The following is a 20,220-nucleotide window of genomic DNA, read 5'->3' as shown; positions in this document are numbered from 1 at the left end:
GTTTCCCCTGGCTGGGGAACCAGGGGTCACAGTCTCAGAATAAGGGGTAGGCCATTTAGGACTGAGCTGAGGAGAAATATCTTCACTCAGAGGGTGGTGAATCTTTGGAATTCTCTACCCCAGAGATCGATAGATTTCTATATATTAAAGGCACCAAGGGATATGGGGGATAGTGCAGGAAAATGGCATTGAGGTAGATGATCAGCCATGATCTTGTTGAATGGTGGAGCAGGCTCAAGGGCTGGATGGCCTACTCCTGCTCCTATTTCTTATGTACTTAAAATTATATTTTTTAAATTACTGAATGACTTAAAGTGAACTTCATATTTTTTTTAATGAACATGACAGAAAACATTTAACACTTTCACAAAAGCTTTTATTGGCAATAGGCAGTAAAAACTATACAACACTGGCACTGTAGCTTTGTGAATATTTTACCTGCAATTATGGCAACTAAAAAACAAAGTAACATTTTAAATAAATTCCAATGTCTATGCCTCCCCTCCATGTGAGTAAAGCTGACTTAGTTTCAATTGTGTCCTCTTGAATTGAATTTATTTTGTAAGTGTACAGTCAAGGCAAAAAAAGTGACCAAATGTGTTTATACAGTTACTATTTACTCCTAGCTTTGTGCTTCAAATAATATATATACATATACAAAAAGTTATGATTTTACACATTTACATATACAAGCGTGCTGTGTAGGTGTTAAGAAAAAATTAAAGAAGGATGTGAAAAACCATCAATATTGATCACTTTTTTTGCCCTGCGTACTAGGAGATGTGAACTACAGAAATGGCCCTTAGTTATTACAGCTCTCCTGAAGAGAGTCTTCACTTCCCATAGGCTCACTGTCTTCCTGATTATCACCATACTTGGCTTTCAGGCATCTCGCAAAGTATCTCCAGTACTCCTGTCGGATTGTGTCTCGTTTTGTAGCCAGACACTCACACAGCTGAAAAAGAGAGATATTGAAAGGCAATCAATTGGAAACTAAAATGCATCCACTTCCTTAAATTTCGACTTGCCAAGACTGCCCAAACTCATTTCAATAACTCGTATTCATACAGCACCTTTAACACAGAAAAGGATCCCAAGGTGCTTGACGAGAGCCACCGAACCAAAAGGGGAGTTTAGGAGGGGTAACCAAAAGTTTGGTCAAAGAGATGGGTTTTAAGGAGCGTCTTAAAAAGGAGCTCCAAGAGACTTGAAGATGAAGTGATTCTGGAACACCTTGAGCTACCAGTGCTGTGTAACTCACCCCATTAAGTGGGATGAATTCCAAAGCACCAGAATAACCAGCAGCTGAACACACCATTGAAAAGTGATAGGTGTTTTCGGACTGCTGCATCTTCCCTGAGGCTGACAGAGACTCCCCTCGTTCTCTTTTTCTCTATTTATGTTATATTTTCCATTGCCGAGCTACTGCTTCCTGAGGTGTTGGTAAAATCCAGCCCTGTGTTTCAGGCCTACTGTAGCCAGCAGCACTGCCACTGAAGTCTGGCTTACAATCAGCAGCACTGTAAAGAGGAGCAGGGGAAACATCACAGACTCGGGAACAACTTCTGGTGCCCTCATTTAAGGAAGGACATACTTGCATTGGAGCCAGTTCAGAGAAGGTTCACTAGGTTGATTCCGGGTATGGAAGGGTTGTCTTATGGAGGAAAGATTGAACAGGTTGGGTCTATACTCATTGGAGTTTAGAAGAATGAGAGGAGATCTTATTGAAACATACAAGATTCTGAGGGGACTCAATCGGGTATTTGCTCAGAGGATGTTACCTCTCGTGGGGGAATCTAAAACTAGGGGGCACACTCTCAGAATAAGGGGTCGCCCGTTTAAGACGGAAATGAGGAGGAATTTCTTCTCCCAGAGGGTCGTGAATCTTTGGAATTCTTTACCCCAAAAAGCTGTGGAGGCTGAGTCATTGAATACATTCAAGGCTGAGTTAGACAAATTTTTGATCAGCAAAGGAGTCAAAGGATATGGGGAAAGGGTGGGAAAGTGGAGTTGAGGTAAAAAATCAAATCAGCCATGATCTCATTGAATGGCAGAGCAGGCTCGAGGGGCCGAATGGCCTACTCCTGCTCCTATCTCTTATGGTCTTATAATTTGAGGGCAGCACATTGCTCCCAAATTCCTTCCTCCTTCAGGCCTTTCCTGTCTCTTTAGGCTGTACATCAATTACCCGAGAGAGTGGGCAGACGAACAGCAACCAGATCGACTCCTCTGCCACTGCTGAGCAGCTACTGGGAGGCAGAAGGAGCAGTTCACAAAAAAAAACCCCTGACATCAGTACCTCTTGTCCCCAGCCTCTCTATCTCCTCAACAGCAATGCAGCCCAGATTGACAAGTCAGTCAGAATCAAAGCTATATCCCACCGCTGAATGCCACCACTGCTCCACAAAATGGGCAACATAAATACTCCATGAACAAAGCTGAAGTAACTAGGCATGAAGTTGAGAGAGAGATCTGGGTTGTCACGGTTCTGGATCTTTTGATCATTTATCCGCAGAAAGGATTTTCAAAAATAGTTACTTTAAATGGTGCATTATAAGAGCATAGAGCATTATTGCAATTTTTTTAAAAAAAAGTGGTCTGAAGTAACATGCTCATTTTTTTTAATGTTACTATGCAGAGATAAGTTGTATTAATTGAACTAAATGAATCTGATTGTGACTAATGCTTCACACGTTCACCTTAGTGTGGAATAAAGCAGCTTAACAACTCAAATCAAGCCTTGCCTCATCCAGTGATAAATTGGTGCACATTTGGAGAAATTGAAGAAATACGTGTGAAGGACACAACGATCCGGTCCCGATGACAAGGGGATGTTAATATTAAAAGTCGATATTGGGCAGTGAGAATCAACTCCCACAAAAGATGCTGAGACCGCATAAGGCAGTGACTGAATCCGAGAAGACAGAACCGAAATGGTAACTCGATGCTCCACATGGGGACAAGAGGTACTGATGTCAGGGGTTTTTTTGTGATCTGCTCCTTCTGCCTCCCAGTAGCTGTTCAACAGTAGCAGAGGAGTTCATTGCAGAGCAGCAATCAACAAAACAAATCAGAATGCTGAACTAAGGTTCACTTGGTTAATCCCGGGGATGAGGGGGTGGACATATGAGGACAGGCTGAGTAGATTGGGACTCTACTCATTGGAGTTCAGAAGAATGAGAGGCGATCTTATTGAAACATATAAGATTGTGAAGGGGCTTGATCGGGTGGATGCGGTAAGGATGTTCCCAAGGATGGGTGAAACTAGAACTAGGGGGCATAATCTTAGAATAAGGGGCTGCTCTTTCAAAACTGAGATGAGGGGAAACTTCTTCACTCAGAGGGTAGTAGGTCTGTGGAATTTGCTGCCCCAGGAAGCTGTGGAAGCTACATCATTAAATAAATTTAAAACAGAAATAGACAGTTTCCTAGAAGTAAAGGGAATTAGGGGTTACGGGGAGCGGGCAGGAAATTGGACATGAATTTAGATTTGAGGTTAGGATCAGATCAGCCATGATCTTATTGAATGGCGGAGCAGGCTCGAGGGGCCGATTGGCCTACTCCTGCTCCTATTTCTTATGTTCTTATGTTATATAGCCAAAAATAACATAGTATAAGTCAGAGGAATGCATAAGCTGTACAGGGCTCTGTTCAGGCCCTTGTGTACTATGTTCAGTTCTGATCACTGAGACACAAGGGAGATATTCAACCATGGATGCAGTGCAAAGAAAAACCACAAGACTGATCCCTAGCATCATGAGACTGAGTTACAGGAGAAACTTGGGCTTGTAAGGGGACGATTGAGAGGTGGCCTTACAGAGAGTTACGATAAACGGTATAGCAAGAGTATGTCCAGGACACTACTTCAAACTAAATCACGACAGTAGGACAACATTCAAATTAGTGAAAGGCAAATTTAGGTCTAATCCAGGAAATCCTTCTTCACACAGAAAGAGTGATCAACACATGGAAGCAACTCCTGGGTAGGTAGAGGCAAAAAAAACCCTGGAACGATTTCACAGGTAGAAGCCATGATGGAGGACTTGGGTCTTTTGGAAGGGTGAGCTAAGATGGATTGAAACCTTGTGAACACAGTGCCAAGCTGAACTAATGGAAGTTTATCTTTCTTGGCTGAATGGATGCCTGTACTATAAGAAGTTAGGACCTGCTCTCCATTGTTATTGAACTTAGTGCCATCACCCTCTGGATCTCACCCTGTGTCCAAGTGACTGACCTCCAGTGCTTTGTTTAGGGTCTCTTCCTTCTTCTCACATTTGTTCTCCAAGAGGTCTTCATACAGGTCAATCAGGAAAGCAATCAAGTAGGGGGAACTAGGTTTCTCCATCAATTGCAAAATCTGCTCCAACAGGTTGGGATGCTTGGAGAGAATCTGATCCTGTAGAATTCTTAGGGAGGGAGGAGAGAGCAGAGAGATTGAAACTAGCATTATTTTTTCAACTGACTGAATGAGGATTTCATACCAAGTTAAAATTAAATGCCAGGTCAAAGCAGAATTACACTACACCCGCTAGATATCTAGAATAATCCTCTCTGACCAAAAACTATTCACACCAACACTCTGTCTGATTCACTAAGGAGTCAAAAAATAACGGCTTATTCTGGGGCCCACTCTTGGAGACCCACCCAACATGAACTACACCCACCCCCAGTGCAACAGTCCACCCCCTGGCCATCAGGGGCACCAACTCCAACCAACATGACCACCATACAGGACAGTTCCCTGCCATCGTCCCAACACTAACTAACCGCAGAATCCAAGCTGCCTCGACCACTGACCAGCACTGCTCCCAGTCCAGCAGGCTGATGTGGGGATACATCCCTCCCACAGGCTCTGAGCAGTGACACCATAAACTATCTATAGGAGTGTAAACGCTCATAAAATGTGGTTGTACACCTAAACGTACAACCACCTCATAAAATATCTACCTGAAGGTACTGTAATCACATAATGGCTTCATAAAATGTGTGAATGTACACCTCGTTATAAAATAGCTCCATAAAATACACGTGAATGTACAGACACATGTATATAAATAAATATAAAATAGCAATATACTTTCTTCAGAACCCAATTTTTTTTTGGTTAAAAAGACACAGACAAGAACTGAATTCAACTCTGCTGCAACTGTGGACACAACTAAAAGAGCTCAAAACGCTGCAGTTTCTACAGTAAAGTAACACTGCTGAAAGTATAGTGGAGATTTGTTTTTGGAAAAACCCACCACTATGTGCGGTGATTTATAGTCTGGAAGCACAGTTATGAAGCAATGGTCTTTTAGGTTACTTAATTGCGTATTGCTGATTGATATGATCGCTGTTTTTAGGATTCTAAAGGGACTAAATAAAGTAGACTATGACAAGCTATTTCACCTTGTCCAGAACAGGAGAACGGCCTGCACTTGGAGGGGGGTAAATTCATAACTAATCTGCGGCAACAATATTTCAGTGGTAAATCTATGGAACAGACTCCCTAGGGAGACAGTAGAAGCAGATAGTATTGATTCATTCAAATGCAAATTATATAAAATGTTATTTTCTGAAATAAATCTGTAATACAATAGATCAGTAATTTGAGACATGACAAGTGGCAAGTGTAGCGTGCTTGGGAGGAATAAGTGACTGGACCTATGGTTCCCAAAGCTCTCCACCATTGGGGTTTTCCTTGCCTCAATTCTGGGTCTGTTGTAGACTAATTGATAGAGATTGATTGCTATGATAGTCAACAACTCCATTATTGTTGTATCATGTCACTACCATGATGGCAGAAGGCGAACTAGATGGACCTCAGTCTTTCTTAGTTTAGCAATTCCTGTGTTCGTATTAAAAGTGTAACAATTACCTTCAAGGCAACTTCCACTCTAAATCAAACCCAAAAAAATCAAAATGACTCAAAAACATTGATCCCTCTAGAGGCTTTACACCCAGGTTAAGCCTTGAACGAATATGGTGCACGATTCTGCAATCCAGAAAATCTGAACATTACCCTTTCAAGTAATTCCATGCACTTTCATTATGAGAAGCCTTCTTGATCAACTTCAGGGTATATCTGTAAAGTAATATATAATAGTGTTAGACAACAGGAACATGAAGAATAAGGGCTTCATTTACAGGCAGGAGTTCAATGCCCCATTATCTGTCGTACTAAAGAGTAGTGGGTTTCCTCGGACATGAATAATAGACAGAGCAGTTGGAAAAATGGGGCTTTCAATATATTTGATGTTGTTTATTAGAGTTTGAAGCAGCACATGTTCTTTTTATATTAGATTATTTTCAATAGTTTGGCAGCATAGCTTGCTCATCTGTGATCATCACCACAGAACAGGGGGAGATAGCTTTTGTCGTCACCACCACCCCCTCAGGAAGGTCTAATTACAGCCTGACAAGTTTACATAGGCAGTTACCATTATAAGTGCGGACACAGGATCTGTGCGCAGTTTTAATATTTTCTAGATATATTCACATTCACTAGGACATTCGTGGCCAACCATCATCAGTTAAAACAGGTGTGCGGCTCCCTCTAGTGATGGACATAATCCATTACAACCGCCAGTGTTTATTGGGATCGGGGAGTTGGGGGAAGAAACGGGTTGCTCATTTTACTGAGGAATTAAAATGAAGTGGAACTGCTGCTGCAAGACGGGTCATTAAAAAAAAACTTGAAAAATTTAAAATCTTTAGGTTCCCTCCCTAACTATTTGAAAAGCAGTGATTTAAAAATAGTGCAGCTGTACTGCTAAACATCAGGACTTTACATTTTAAGTTAATTCTGAGTGAGGGGGAATTGCTCTACCCACTGATTAATACAAGAAGAAGCTTCATTACCTCTGGTAGAGAGGTGCAAGATATCAGACAGCATTAACTGTGAGTGTGATATCTCTTAACAGGAACATTGATTGCCCATCAGTGTGTTTTAGAACCTTGAAAGTACATATCCCAGCGTTGTCACAAGACATATTTAGAATATTGGTACCAAATCACAACAGGAAAAGGCACACTTGGGTCAATACTTAAATACTTTGTACCAATACATGTAATACTTGTGTGACATTCTTACTTCATTTCAAATTGCTCCTACTACCAGCACTTCACACTGGTGTCATACATCTCAAAATGCTCTCACCAGAAGAAATTTAAATTTGTAAGGAATAAAAAGAAATCTACGCTCACAAGAGAAGTTCAGATAAAAGAGTTTCTTCAATCCATTGGATCTCAACTATCCAGGATACTAAGTCTATTGCCTTCCCACTAAGTGATAGCTTGGCTCAGAGGTAGCACTTTTGTCCAGTTAGAAGGTCAGGGGGTGCAAGCCCCTCTCTCCAGGACTTGAGCACATAATTCAGGCTGACACTTCAGTGCAGCACCGAGAGTGACGTTAAACTGAGGACCCCTCTGCGTACAGGTGAAGAGCAGGGGAGTTCTTTCAGTGCCCTGGCCAATATTTAACCCTCAACCAACATCACCAAAACAGATTATCCAGTCATTACCTTATTGCTGTTTTTGGGACCTTGCTGTGTGCAAATTGGCTGCCGCGTTTCCCTACGTTATAACAGTAACTACACTTCAAAAATAATTCATTGGCTGTAAAGCGCTTTAGGACGTCCTGAGGTCGTGAAAGGTGCTATATAAATGCAAGTTATTTCTTTCTACTGCTTCCTACTTTCTAAAGACAAACTTCCTGACATCGATAATAAATGTTCCCTTCGCAACCCTGAACATGTACTCTCTTATATCGGAAAGTATTGTTTTGAGTTTTCTTTCTTACACACTTCTCCAAGATCTACCATGAGACAGCACAGACTCACGTACAGTGTGATGGTTGGGCACCAAACGGTATGTCTGTGACTGTGAAATCCTCCTATCTAAACCCCTCCCTAACTGGAGGCAGGAATCTCAGTGTTGGATTAACTTAAGTGGGGATAATTAAAATATATGGAAGACTAACTCGACTTCACGATCAAGCACTGCAGCATCATCAAAGCCGGTGGTGTTTGAGATGATAAAATATCGCTGGTTCCATGCAGAGTTGTTTCGCACATCATCTTCCAGCAGCTGATCTACATACTCTAGTTCATTGTTCCAAAGGTTAAATTCCTGCAAGACACAGAATGCAACAAAGATCAGCACCCAACACAGCAAGCAATACACAATAAATGAACTTAAGCTCTGCACCCAATATTTAAAGCTTTTCAAGGTCAGCTATCTGTCAAATGGTAATATGCTGAGGCCAGCCGCTGTGGAGAGTTTAAAGGTTAACAGCCTGTGGTATTATTCTGAGCAAGTCAGTGGTTATGTTGTTACAATAGAACGGTGGCACAAATCTACTGAAAGAATTTAGAAAGAAGTGATCTCACCAGATAGTGAAGTGTTGTTCATTCCTCGAAAAGAGAGCCAGACAGAGATAGAGGCGATAGAGAGACAGACAGACAGACAGACACAGACAGATCCACGAGTGCAGACAGCTCAAATAGCAGTTCTTCATGTGTGATGTGAGTTTAAACAGCGAGGGAGAGCAGGTTATTCCACCAGAGAGGGATTCACTGTTAAGCTAGATTCATCCTCACTCAATATCTGCAGTCATGCCACTGGACAGTGATCAAGAGCAGAAGCCCTGAACATTTCCCCTCCTTGATCAGAGACGCTGAGGCCAACTATATCTCCACTCCTGCCCACCCTGATCGAATCAGTTAACTCAGCACAGGCCAGGAATCCGACCTGAAGACCTTTCTTGAACTCTATGGCTCAGTCCCACACCAGGTGATGTTTCTAGCCACCGAGATATTTGGGAGAAGCTCACGTGACAACCACTGACTCAACGTCAGAATCTCGCCCATGCTTTGCGCTGAAAGGCGTCTCCATCTGGACCCTGTCCTTTTCTCAGAGGTTATAAACGAGCGCTACCTACAACGAGTAAGGATCTGTGTACTCCACTTCCAAACGGGACGCAATGGACAAGCTGTGTGGGTGCACGGTACATTTCAAAGAATGAAGACCAACCTTCTCGGTAGGTAATCTATCATTCACAATCCACTAGCATTCTGACTTAAGAGAACAGACTTTACAGAATGAATGAAGCACAAGGCAATTCAGAACAGGCCGACCAAAGGATGATCAAGAAGTAGCATTTATATCTCCTCAAAAGCAAAATACCACCGATGCTGAAAATCTGAAATAAAAACAGAAAATGCTGGAAATACTCAGCAAGTCAGGCGGCATCTGTGGAGAAAGAAACAGAGTTAACGTTTCAGGTCGATGACCTTTCGTCAGAATTGGAAGAAGTAAAGATTTAACAGTTTTTAAGCAAGTACAGAGCCAGGGAAAAGGAGGGTGGTGGGCAGGGGAAAAGAGAAGGGGAGAGGAGAAAAGAATAAAAATGGTCTGTGATAGGACAGGATTCATTAAATGACAAAAAGGGATGATGGTGCAAGGCAAGGAGGGTGGTAATGGGACAGGTAAAGAAACAAAAGATCGGTCTAGAGGAGCTGTAAATGGCAACAGTAGAACCATTACCAGCACTTGCTGTCCGAAAAAAATGGGAGCAGTAGCTATGATCTGAAGTTATTGAAATCGATGTTGAGTCCAGAAGGTTGTAAAATGCCTAAATCGAAAGATGAGGTGCTGTTCCTTGAGCTTCCGTTGAGCTTCATTGGAACAGTGTAGGAGGCCGAGGACAGAGGGGTCAGAGTGGGAGTGGGACGGAGAATTAAAATGGCTAACGACCGGCAGGTCAGGGTCACGCTTGCAGACTGAACAGAGGTGTTCAGCAAATCTATCACCCAATCTGCGTTTGGTCTCCCCACTGCAGAGGAGACCGCATCATGAGCAGCGAATACAGCATACTAAATGAAGAGAATATAAGAACCAGGAGTAAGAGTAGGTCATCCGGCCCCTCGAGCCTACTCCGCCATTCAATAATATCATGGCTGATCTTCGATCTCATCTCCACTTTCCCGCTGTTTCATCTGGAAGGAGTGTTTGGGGCCCTGGATGGTGGGAAGGGAGGAGGTGAAAGGGCAGGTGTTGCATCTCCTACACTTGCACGGGAAGGTGCCGTGGGAAGAGGAGCGGGCGTTGGAAGAGTGGCCCAGGGTGTCGCAGAGGGAACGGTCACTTCGGAATGCTGAAAGGGATGGGGAGGGGAAGATGCGTTTGGTGGTGGGATCGCGCTGGAGGTGGCGGAAATGGCAGAGGATGAACCGTTGAACGTGGAAGCTGGTGGGGTGGAAGATGGGGACAAGAGGGACCCTATCGTGGTTCTGCGAGGGAGGGGAAGGGGCGAGGGCAGAAGTGTAGGAAATAGGACGGACACGGTCAAGGGCCCTGTCAACCACAGTGGAGGGGAATCCTCGGTTGAGGAAAAAGGAAGACATATCAGAAGCTTTGGTGTGGAAGGTGGCATTGTCGGAACAGATGCAGCAGAGATGGAGAAACTGGGAGAATGGAATAGAATCCTTACAGGAAGCGGGGTGAGAGGAAGTGTAATCAAGATAGCCATGGGAGTCGGTGGGCTTATAATAGATAATGGTTGACAGCCTATCCCCAGAAATGGAGATAGAGAAGTCGAGGAAGGGAAGAGTCGGAGATGGACCACGTGAAGGCGAGGGAGGGGTGGAAATTGGAAGCAAAGTTGATGAAATTTTCCAGTTCAGGGCGAGAGCTGGAAGTGGCACCAATACAGTCATCAATGTACCAGTAAAAGAGGTGAGGGAGGGGACTGGAACAAAGAATGTTCTACGTATCCCACAAAAAGACAGGCATAGTTAGGACCTATACTGGGTCCCATCGCGACATCTTTTATTTGGAGGAAGTGAGTGGAGTCAGGAGGAGAAGTCGTTCAACGTAAAAACAAGTTCAGCCAGGCGGAAGAGGGTGGTTGTGGATGGGGACTGGTTGGGCCCCCATTCAAGGAAGAAGCAGAGGGCCCGCAGGCCGTCCTGGTGGAGGTGTAGAGGGACTTGACGTTGTTGGTGAAAAGGAGACGGTTAGGGCTGGGAAACTGTTAAAGTGGCAGAGGGCATCAGAAGAGTTGCAGATGTAGGTCGGAAGAGACTGGACAAGGGGAGAAAAAAAGTGAAGTCAAGATAGGAAGAAATAAGTTCCATGGGGCAAGAACAGGCTGAAACGATGGGTCTACTGGGGCAGTCCTGTTTGTGGATCTTGGGAAGGAGGTAGAAGCAGGCTGTGTGGGGTTGGGGGACTATGAGGTTGGAAGCCGTGGAGAAGGGGGGCGTGAGATCTCCATAGGAAAGGAGGTCAGTGATGATCTGGAAAACTACGGCATTACTCCCTCAGTTTTCTCTTCCTCCTACAATTGACATACTTTTAAAATCCAAGCTTGGTGTCACCAAACCTTGACATGTCCCATCTCCTCCCCCCTTTTCAACTTTATTTCTGTCCTTGGCTCCTCACCTACAGCTTTAAATGAAAAAAAGACTGATTGGATTAATCTTCAACACAAGGGAAAGAGAACCAAGAAATATCCAGAGCACCTTAATCACCCACTGTCTGTGCTGCCATGCATGGTAGTTTTTTGCATCTTGTTTGAGGATCCCAGAAATAAATCCCAGCTCCTGCGAAGGGTCTTTTAACCATTCTACAATCTTCTGTCTGTGATACCTAGAAACCAACAGAGTCACAAAGTCTCATTTTCTATTTTCCTCTCTGATCATCTGGTTTTATTAACACGGTAAGCAACTGTATTTTTATATACCAAACTTGATAGTTCTTGGGTTGGTCATCAATTATTTCGGAGATATAAGCCAATTCCTCGTTGAGGTCCTTGTTCAAAGACTGCAACACCACTCTGCGGAAATGCCTGAGGCGAAAAAAAATTGCAAATAAGCATAGTCAGTACAGATGGAAAGAAAGTCACATTTATACAGGAATAGGAGGCGGCTATTCAGCCCCTCGAGCCTGTTCCGCCATTCTATTAGGTCATGGCTGATCGGCACTTACTTGCCATTGCTCCACATCCCTTGATACCCTTACCCAATAAAAATCTCTCAATGTCAGTCCTGACAACTCCAATTGCTCCAGCATTCACAGCCTTTTGGGGGAAGTGATCCAGATTTCAGACCACAGCTCTGGAAAACACCTCGAAACGCTTTGCACAATTTACTTTTGAAATGCAGCCACTGTCATTGTGCAGGCAGCTAATTTGTGCACAGCAAGATCCCACAAACAGCAACGTGATGAATGAATGAATGAATGAATGAATGACCTGTTAATCTGTGTTCGGCAGTGTGCTGGAGGGATGAATGTTGGCTCAGGACATCCCAGGAGAACTCCCTGATCTTCTTCCAATAGTGACAAGAGATCTTTAACACCCATCCGAGTCACTGGAACAAGCAGATTGGGTCTTGTCCAAACTCGGCACCTCCGACATGCATCGATCCCTCGATACTGCACTGAATTGTCACCTTAGATTATGTGCTCAAATCCTTGAGTTGGATTAGAATCTACCACCTTTTGACCAAGAGGTGGGCGTGACACCAACTGAGCCAAACCAAGGAACACAATATTAGCATCACATTAACTGTTTTTGCTCTCATTTACCACGTTGAATCAAATTAGCGGTGGGTAGGAGACAGTTGGAAAGGGACTTGCAAGTGATGGAAGTCTCATGGCTTTCCACGTCTACACAATATGGCAAAGCAATTTAAAAAAAGGTAACAGAATGCTGGGACATACAGACAGCAGAGTACAAGTTTCCGGAGGTTTCATTGGGGTTTTAAGATGTGCTAGTCAGATCCCACTTGGGAACGGTGTTCAATTCTGGTCACCATGCAGCAAAGATGAGCACAGGAGAGGGTGCGGAGAAGAGCTGCAAGACTAGTCTCAAGTGTTGTCCTACCAGGAAAAAGATTAGAGAAACCCAAACTGCACAGTCTGTGCTTAAAGAGGGAGGGGACCTCACTGAGGAGTAGAACGTGATACAGATAACATAAACCCAGAATATTACTTTCAAGTAAAAGCCAAGAGATCAAGAGTATGATCCAGGGGAAGTAAATTTGAATTCGTAAAAAGTAAATCTAAAACAGAAGTTAAGAAGAATTTCTTTATTCCAAGTGCATATTACTCGGAGTAATGTTAGGTGGAATAGTTACGGCAAATACATTTAAAATGCAATTTTAACAGGCAAACAAAAACACACACCCCAGGTTACTTTGACAACATCTCCCTTTTTTGCAACCTCTACCACCAACAATGATGAGAGCAGCAATGTTGTGGGAACACAATCATCCACAGAACACCCTGACTTGGACATATTTTGCCGTTCCTTCATTGTAGCTGGGTCAATATCCTAGAATCCTCTACCTAACACCATTGTGGGAGCACCTTCACCACATGGACTGCAGCGGTTCAAGAAGAAGGCCCACCACAAGCAGCAGATGGGCTGAGGTAGGGGCGGAGACAGGCAATGATATACAAGACTGATGGACAGGCTGAGAATTCATAAAGTCAAAATGAGGAGCGACACTACAATCTGAATTATAAAGGAATACGCCCAGGAACTAAGAAAAAATGGCCGGGCCACATTTTTTTCTAATATAAAAAGGTGAACCACTAGACAATTGTAATGGAAAATAAATTTCCTAGATGCACATTAGAGCATCGCTGCACCATTAACTGATAAATCCCCAACTTGCCCAGGGTTAGTGGCTATACAATCCTCTCTGGCCTTAGAATTTAATCTCCATACACGTGATTGCCTTCTACACTTATAAACTACACTCAAAAGAATCCTGAGCATATTCCTTTGTAACTGTCAGATTGTAGTGTCACTCCTCATTTTGACTTTATGAATTCTCAGCCTGTCCATCAGTTTTGTATATCATCGCTTCTTCTCTTTGTCTTTATCAATCAGTACTAAATCTAAAAGCAGGATAAAAGAACACCAAGTCTGAATTGCAACAGTCTTTTTAATCTAGATTTTCCTTTTGCATCAATGCTACTTTAAAAAAAAATCAACCATGCACAAAAGTTGTTCACCGATTAAGTAATGATATTAATATCAAAATGGCGTAAGTCTGGACATACAGGATTACTGCAATTTTTGACTGTTACTTTTCCACAAAAAAAAAAGTTGATTTCCAGCTCAAACTGTCTTACCATACTGTGTAATTCGCAGCATTCAGTTCTATTGCATCTGTTGTCAGACTGAGTGCTCGCTCACTCCGTTCATCAAGCTTTAGAACAGCCCTGAAGTAGTCATATACATCTTTAACTGGAAGAAAAAAGAACTTTAGAAAGCCTGAGTTCACAGTTAATTTACAACTCAATTACCAATAACTGAATTATCTAGAATTAAAAAAAAGTTATCACAAATTTTGAAAAGGCGTTTTTCAGACAGGCATTCTGAGCAGATTGAAAAAAATCCAACCAAAACCTATGGATAAGTCTCCTCTCTCTGATGATCGGTTAATTCTGGTAACAAAGCTGGTGTGAATATACAAGGATTCGTTCACTGGATCAAAAGTTCCACAGGTTCACGATCCAGGACTCCATAGAAAGGCCATAAAAAGCACAGTAAAATGCAATGTTATAGCAAAAACTTGCATTTATAGTAGCATTTTTATCGTAGAAAAAACATCCCAGGGTGCTTCAGAGGTGTAAGGAACAAATGAATGACAAGCCAAAGAAGGAGATATTAGGACGGGTGACCAAAAGCTTTGTCAAAGAGCCAGGCTTTAAGGAAGGTCTTAATGGAAGAGAGGGAGGTGGAATAAAGAGGGGTTTAGGGAGTGAATTCAAGAGTGTGAAACCAATGCGGCTGAAGGCACGGCCACCAATAGTGGGGCAAAGGGAGGGGTGGATGCACAAGAGGCCGGAGTCAGAGGAACAGAGAGGTGGGGGGGAAGAACAACAGAGATAGGGACAGGCAAGGCCATAAAGGGATTGAAACACAAAGATAAGAATTTTACATTTGAAGCGTTGGGGGACCGGGAGCCAATGTTGGTCAGCGAGGACACTTGGTGCGAGTTAGGATACGAGCAGCAGAGTTTTGGATGAGCTGGAGTTTACCGAGGGTGCAGAATGGGAGGCCGGTCAGGCGAGCATTGGAATAGTCTAGTCTGGAGGTGACAAAGGCATGGATGAGGGTTTCAGCAGCAGTTGGGCTGAGACGGGGGCCAAGGCAGGTGATGTTACAGAAGTGGTAGTACTCAATTTTTGCATTAGCTCAGAAGTGTCATCTATTAATTGTTCATTGACGGCCTCCAATTATAGAAGTACTGACAGCACAGTAAAAGAGACCAGAAATCAAGTTCAGAATGAACTCATCCACAAAATTAATTCCACCCCTAATTCAATACTTACAGTTCTCAGAATAAGCAATCTGAACAACTGGATTGGGGCCATCATCCTGTGGAACAGGCTGAATATCGGCCCATTCCTTCCGGTCTCTAGAAAAAGGAAAACATTTCATTAATGCTTTTTATCCACCATAGCAATCACAGAGATACTCTTAACGTTCATGCATCTCATGCCGGCAGATGGTTGTGTGGATGTACATTCACACTTTGCAATGGCCCCCCAGTACCTCCTTTAAATAGTCATGCTTCATGTGTGAGCATGGACATTGAGTATCAATGAGCCGTTCGTCTATTGGGAACATCAGAGCCGAACCCTATCCCTTATCTGGTGTCCCCATAGACAATTCCTGGCAGGAGTCATTAGACAGCCACCCGCAGTAGTCCAGGATACTGAGGATAACTGTGGCCCCACGGGCTGAGATTAGTTCATTCGCCCCAGACAAGGATTGAACCTGATCCTCCCAGGCATTTATCGATCAGTGCCACCCCACGTGATCATTAACCCCACTGAGTTATTCGGGGGGCGGAAGAGATGAAGGAACACACACTCAGCATTTTAAATTAATTTGCTCACCACTTCTTACACTACACGAAATCAACAACATTCAATATCACTCTCACAGAGCGGCCAATATAAAAACGGACTCAGGAATTTATAAATCATAGCCTGGGTGGTGTAACAAACCAGGCCACTGAATGAATAGTAATGGAATGGGTCTGCCATGGTTAGCAAGTAAACACCAAATATTGGTTTAGAAGATTATAACATCTGAAAAAATTATGTTTATCTGGAATTCAAAATCTGTGAATAAAACCCAGAACTACACGTTGATTACGACAGGAGCAAGCCTAGACCAGATCTGCTCTGTAGAACAAATTTCACAGAACTGAAGTAGACTGTTAAACTAGCTATCGCTGCTAGTGGATAATTACTACATCCCGAGTACATCAGTTTGGAAATCATTACAAGCCGTGCCCTGTAAATGAGGTCTTCCTGTAGCTGAGCTGGCTGGTAGGCAGGGTCGTTTGGGTTCTAGGGTTCCACATTGTCTGTGGTACCCCATGATCAAAATGTGCAATTCTGCAGAGCTGGACTCAATTAAGACAGATTTTCCTCTTTCCCTGAAGACAACATCACCACTCTAACCTACTAAAATCATCCTAGTCTGATTATCAGTCAAGGCTGGGGCTCAGAGCAAGGGTCCTCTGTGAACACAAACACTCTACTACTAGAGCCACTGGGCCACATTCAATTATTGCTGTTGCCATCACTATGGATTGAGGAATGGGCCTTCTACTTAGCCAGCTCTAGACCACACGATGCTACAATAGTAATTTGTGTCTTCAATAGTATTTTCCAACTGCTCTTTGGAATTACATTAACTTAGGTAATCGGTGCCAAATTGCTTTTAAATTCATAAACAAGAATGGAGTGGCACACTGCATGATCCCATGCATTTTTGCTTGATGCAAACCCCAAACTGCAAGTGCAAAAGCATCAGTATAAAAAGGGTCAATTATATAACACTGTCAATAAACAATGGGGAGGGGAAGGAGCATATGGGGCAAGTCCAGGAACACTAGAGGTGCATAGTAACGGAGAGGGTTGATGAGGGTAGTGCGGTTGATGTGTATATGGATTTTCAAAAGGCATTTCATAAAGTACCACAAAATAGACTTGTTAGCAAAATTAACGCTCATTGGGTTAAAGGGACAGTGGCAGTGTGGATACAAAATTGGCTAGAGGACAGAAAGCAGAGAGTAGTGGTGAACGTTTGTTTTTCAGACAGGAGGGAAGTATACAGTGGTGTTCGTCAGGAGTCAGCATTAGGATTACTGTTCTTTTTGATATATATTGACGACCTGGACTTGGGTATAGAGGGTATCATTTCAAAGTTTGCAGATGACGCGAAATGCAGAAATGTAGTAAACAATGTGGAGGATAGTAACAAACTTCAGGAGGACATAGACAGACTGGTGAAATGGGCAGAAACATGGCAGATGAAATTTAACACAGAAGTGTGAAGTGATACATATTGGTAGGAAGAATGAGTAGAGGCAATATAAGCTAAATGGTACATTTTTAAAGCGGGTGCAGGAACAGGGAGACCTGGGGGTGCACGTACACAAATCTTTGAAGGTGGCGGGACAAGTTGAGAAGGCGATTAAAAAAGCATATGTGATCCTGGGCTTTATTAATAGAGGCAGAGAGTACAAAAGCAAGGACGTTATGCTAAACCATGGCTGAGCAGCAGAAGAGCTTAGGGATAATGGGCAGGTACCCAAATTGGCAGGAGATGGTTTCCCACAGGGATCTGTGTTGAGGCCTCAACTATTCACTGTGTTTATTAATGACTTAGATGACAGAATAGGGAGCCACATATCGAAGTTTGCCGATGACACAAAGACATGCAGCATTGTAAGCAGAATAGATGGAAGCATAAAATTACAGAGAGATATTAATAGATTAAGTGAATGGGCAAAACTGTGGCAAATGGATTTCAATGTAGGCAAGTGTGAGGTCATCCACTTTCTAACTAAAAAGGATCGATCAGGATACTTTCTAAGTGGTGAAAAGCTTTAAACAGCGGAGGTCCAAAAAGACTTTAGGGGTCCATGTACATAGATCATTAAAATGTCATAGAATATAGTCAAAAAGGCAAATGGAATGCTGGCCTTTATATCTAGAGGACTAGAATACAAGGGGATAGAAGTTATGCTACAGCTATACAAAGCCCTGGTTAGACCACACCTGGAGTACTGTGTTCAGTTCTGGGCACCGCACCTTAGGAAGGATATATTGGCCTTGGATGATACCTGGACTCCAAGGGTTAAATTACGAGGAGAGATTACAAAACTAGGATTGTATTCCATGGAATTTAGAAGATTAAGGGGTGATTTGATCAAAGTTTTCAAGATATTAAGGGTAACTGATAGGGTAGATAGAGAGAAACTATTTCTGCTGGTTGGGGTGTCTAGGACTAGTGGACATAGCCTAAAAATTAGAGCCAGGACTTTCAGGAGTAAAGTTAGGAAACACTTCTACATGCAAAGGGTGGTAGAAGTTTGGAACTCTCTTCTGCAAATGCCAGCTCAATTGTTAATTTTAAATCTGAGGTTGATAGATTTTTGTTAACCAAAGATATTAAGGGATATGGGGCTAAGGCAGGTATATGGAGTTAGGTCACAGAACATTGAAAAGCTAAATGGCCTACTCCTGTTCCTATGTTTATAAAACACTGGTCTGGCCTCAGCTGGAGTATTGCATTCAATTCTGGGCACCACATTTTAAGAAGAACGTCAAGGCCTTGGAGAGGGTGCGGAAGAGATTTACTAGAATGGTACCAGGAATGAGGGACTTCAGTTATGTGGCGAGACCGGAAAAGTTGGGGCTGTTCTCCTTAGAACAGAGAAGATTAAGGAGAGATGTGTGTTCAAAATCATGACTGGTTTTGATAGAGTAAATAAGGAGAAACTGGCAGAAGGGTCAGTAACCAGAGGACACAGATTTACGGTAATCAGCAAAAGAGCCAGAGGCGACGAGGAAACTTTTTTTAAAAAAACGCAGCGAGTTGTAATAATCTGGAATGCCCTGCCTGCGAGGCTGGTGGAAGCAGATTCAATAATAAATTTCAGAAGATAAATACTTGAAGGGAAACAATCTGCAGGGCTATGGGGAAAGAGCAAGGGGCGTGGGACTAATTGGATAGCTCTTTCAAAGGGCTGGCACAGGCACGATGGGCCGAACGGCCTCCTTCTGCGCTGTACCCACCCATGTTAACCTCCATGCCAAACAAATCGGGGGGTTAAACACCCCCCCCCCCAATACTGCCCGATGCACAGAGAGCCTCCCCGCCCGCAGGAACTTGGGTGCAGAGGCTGCTGTCCGAGCGGGGAGCGGGGCCCACCACCCGGGCCCCGGGAGCGTACAGACCCCCGACCCCGCCCCCCCAGGCTCCGGCCTCCCACCTGTAGAACGTGTATCCGCCGCTTCTCCTGCTGGCTCCGCCATCCGAATCCCCGGAGGCCCGGCGCTCCCCCTCCGGCCTCGGCTTCGCCTCTCCCCAGGCCGCGCTCTGGGGCTCCCGCTCGGCCAGCTCCCCCTCCGGAGCGGCCACTTCCCAGGCCGCGCACTGGAGCTCTTGCTCGGCCATCATCTCGTGCTCCTCCGGCTCCGGCTCCGGCTCTCAGGCCCACGTCACTTCCCGCACTCGCCCTGCCTCTGCTGCCGGCGCCGAGCTCCCAGCGACCGGCAATAAACCCGCTTTATCCCGGCCTCGCACACACCGGCCAGCAAAAGTGCACAGACTCGGATCTAGGTCTGGAGCTAGATCTAAACCGGGACCTGGATCAGGACAAGGATCTAGAACATGGAGCTAGAACTAAACCAGGACCTGGATCTGGACAGGGATCTAGAACATGGAGCTAGAACTAAACCAGGACCTGGATCAGGACAAGGATCTAGAACATGGAGCTAGAACTAAACCAGGACCTGGATCAGGACAAGGATCTAGAACATGGAGCTAGAACTAAACCAGGACCTGGATCTGGACAGGGATCTAGAATATGGAGCTAGATCTAAACCAGGACCTGGATCAGGACAAGGATCTAGAACATGGAGCTAGAACTAAACCAGGTCCTGGATCAGGACAAGGATCTAGAACATGGAGCTAGAACTAAACCAGGACCTGGATCTGGACAGGGATCTAGAATATGGAGCTAGATCTAAACCAGGACCGGGATCAGGACAAGGATCTAGAACATGGAGCTAGAACTAAACCAGGACCTGGATCTGGACAGGGATCTAGAATATGGAGCTAGATCTAAACCGGGACCTGGATCAGGACAAGGATCTAGAACATGGAGCTAGAACTAAACCAGGACCTGG

At 43.9% G+C, this 20,220-nt stretch overlaps 1 protein-coding gene across 1 annotated transcript; it reads right to left on the bottom strand.

Annotated features, from left to right (window-relative positions):
* Nucleotides 1-354: 354 nt before the first annotated feature.
* LOC137329026 (protein farnesyltransferase/geranylgeranyltransferase type-1 subunit alpha-like) lies at nucleotides 355-19,682 on the bottom strand. Its single transcript, XM_067994384.1, has 9 exons — nucleotides 19,302-19,682; nucleotides 15,337-15,422; nucleotides 14,131-14,245; nucleotides 11,729-11,833; nucleotides 11,508-11,634; nucleotides 7,964-8,112; nucleotides 6,005-6,067; nucleotides 4,235-4,406; nucleotides 355-955 (listed from the first exon to the last, which is right to left on the bottom strand). Exons 1-9 carry the CDS (start codon nucleotides 19,487-19,489, stop codon nucleotides 803-805), a joined length of 1,158 nt encoding a protein of 385 aa, XP_067850485.1. The 5' UTR covers nucleotides 19,490-19,682; the 3' UTR covers nucleotides 355-802.
* Between the last annotated feature and the right edge of the window lie 538 nt (nucleotides 19,683-20,220).

Source organism: Heptranchias perlo, chromosome 1, assembly GCF_035084215.1.
Source record: "Heptranchias perlo isolate sHepPer1 chromosome 1, sHepPer1.hap1, whole genome shotgun sequence".
Taxonomy (NCBI): domain Eukaryota; kingdom Metazoa; phylum Chordata; class Chondrichthyes; order Hexanchiformes; family Hexanchidae; genus Heptranchias; species Heptranchias perlo.
Note: the sequence above shows the minus strand (reverse complement) of the source record. Positions and strands in the feature narration are given on the sequence as shown.

What these genes read in the sequence shown, in the direction of transcription:
- LOC137329026 (XM_067994384.1), bottom strand. Translation starts at nt 19,489, where the DNA reads ATGATGGCCGAGCAAGAGCTCCAGTGCGCGGCCTGGGAAGTGGCCGCT. An exon ending in GCTGCGAATTACACAGTATG is followed by an intron (nt 11,834 to 14,130) that starts GTAAGACAGTTT and finishes TTTTCGCCTCAG; the next exon opens with GCATTTCCGCAGAGTGGTGT. An exon ending in CCCTAAACAAAGCACTGGAG is followed by an intron (nt 956 to 4,234) that starts GTCAGTCACTTG and finishes TCTCTTTTTCAG; the next exon opens with CTGTGTGAGTGTCTGGCTAC.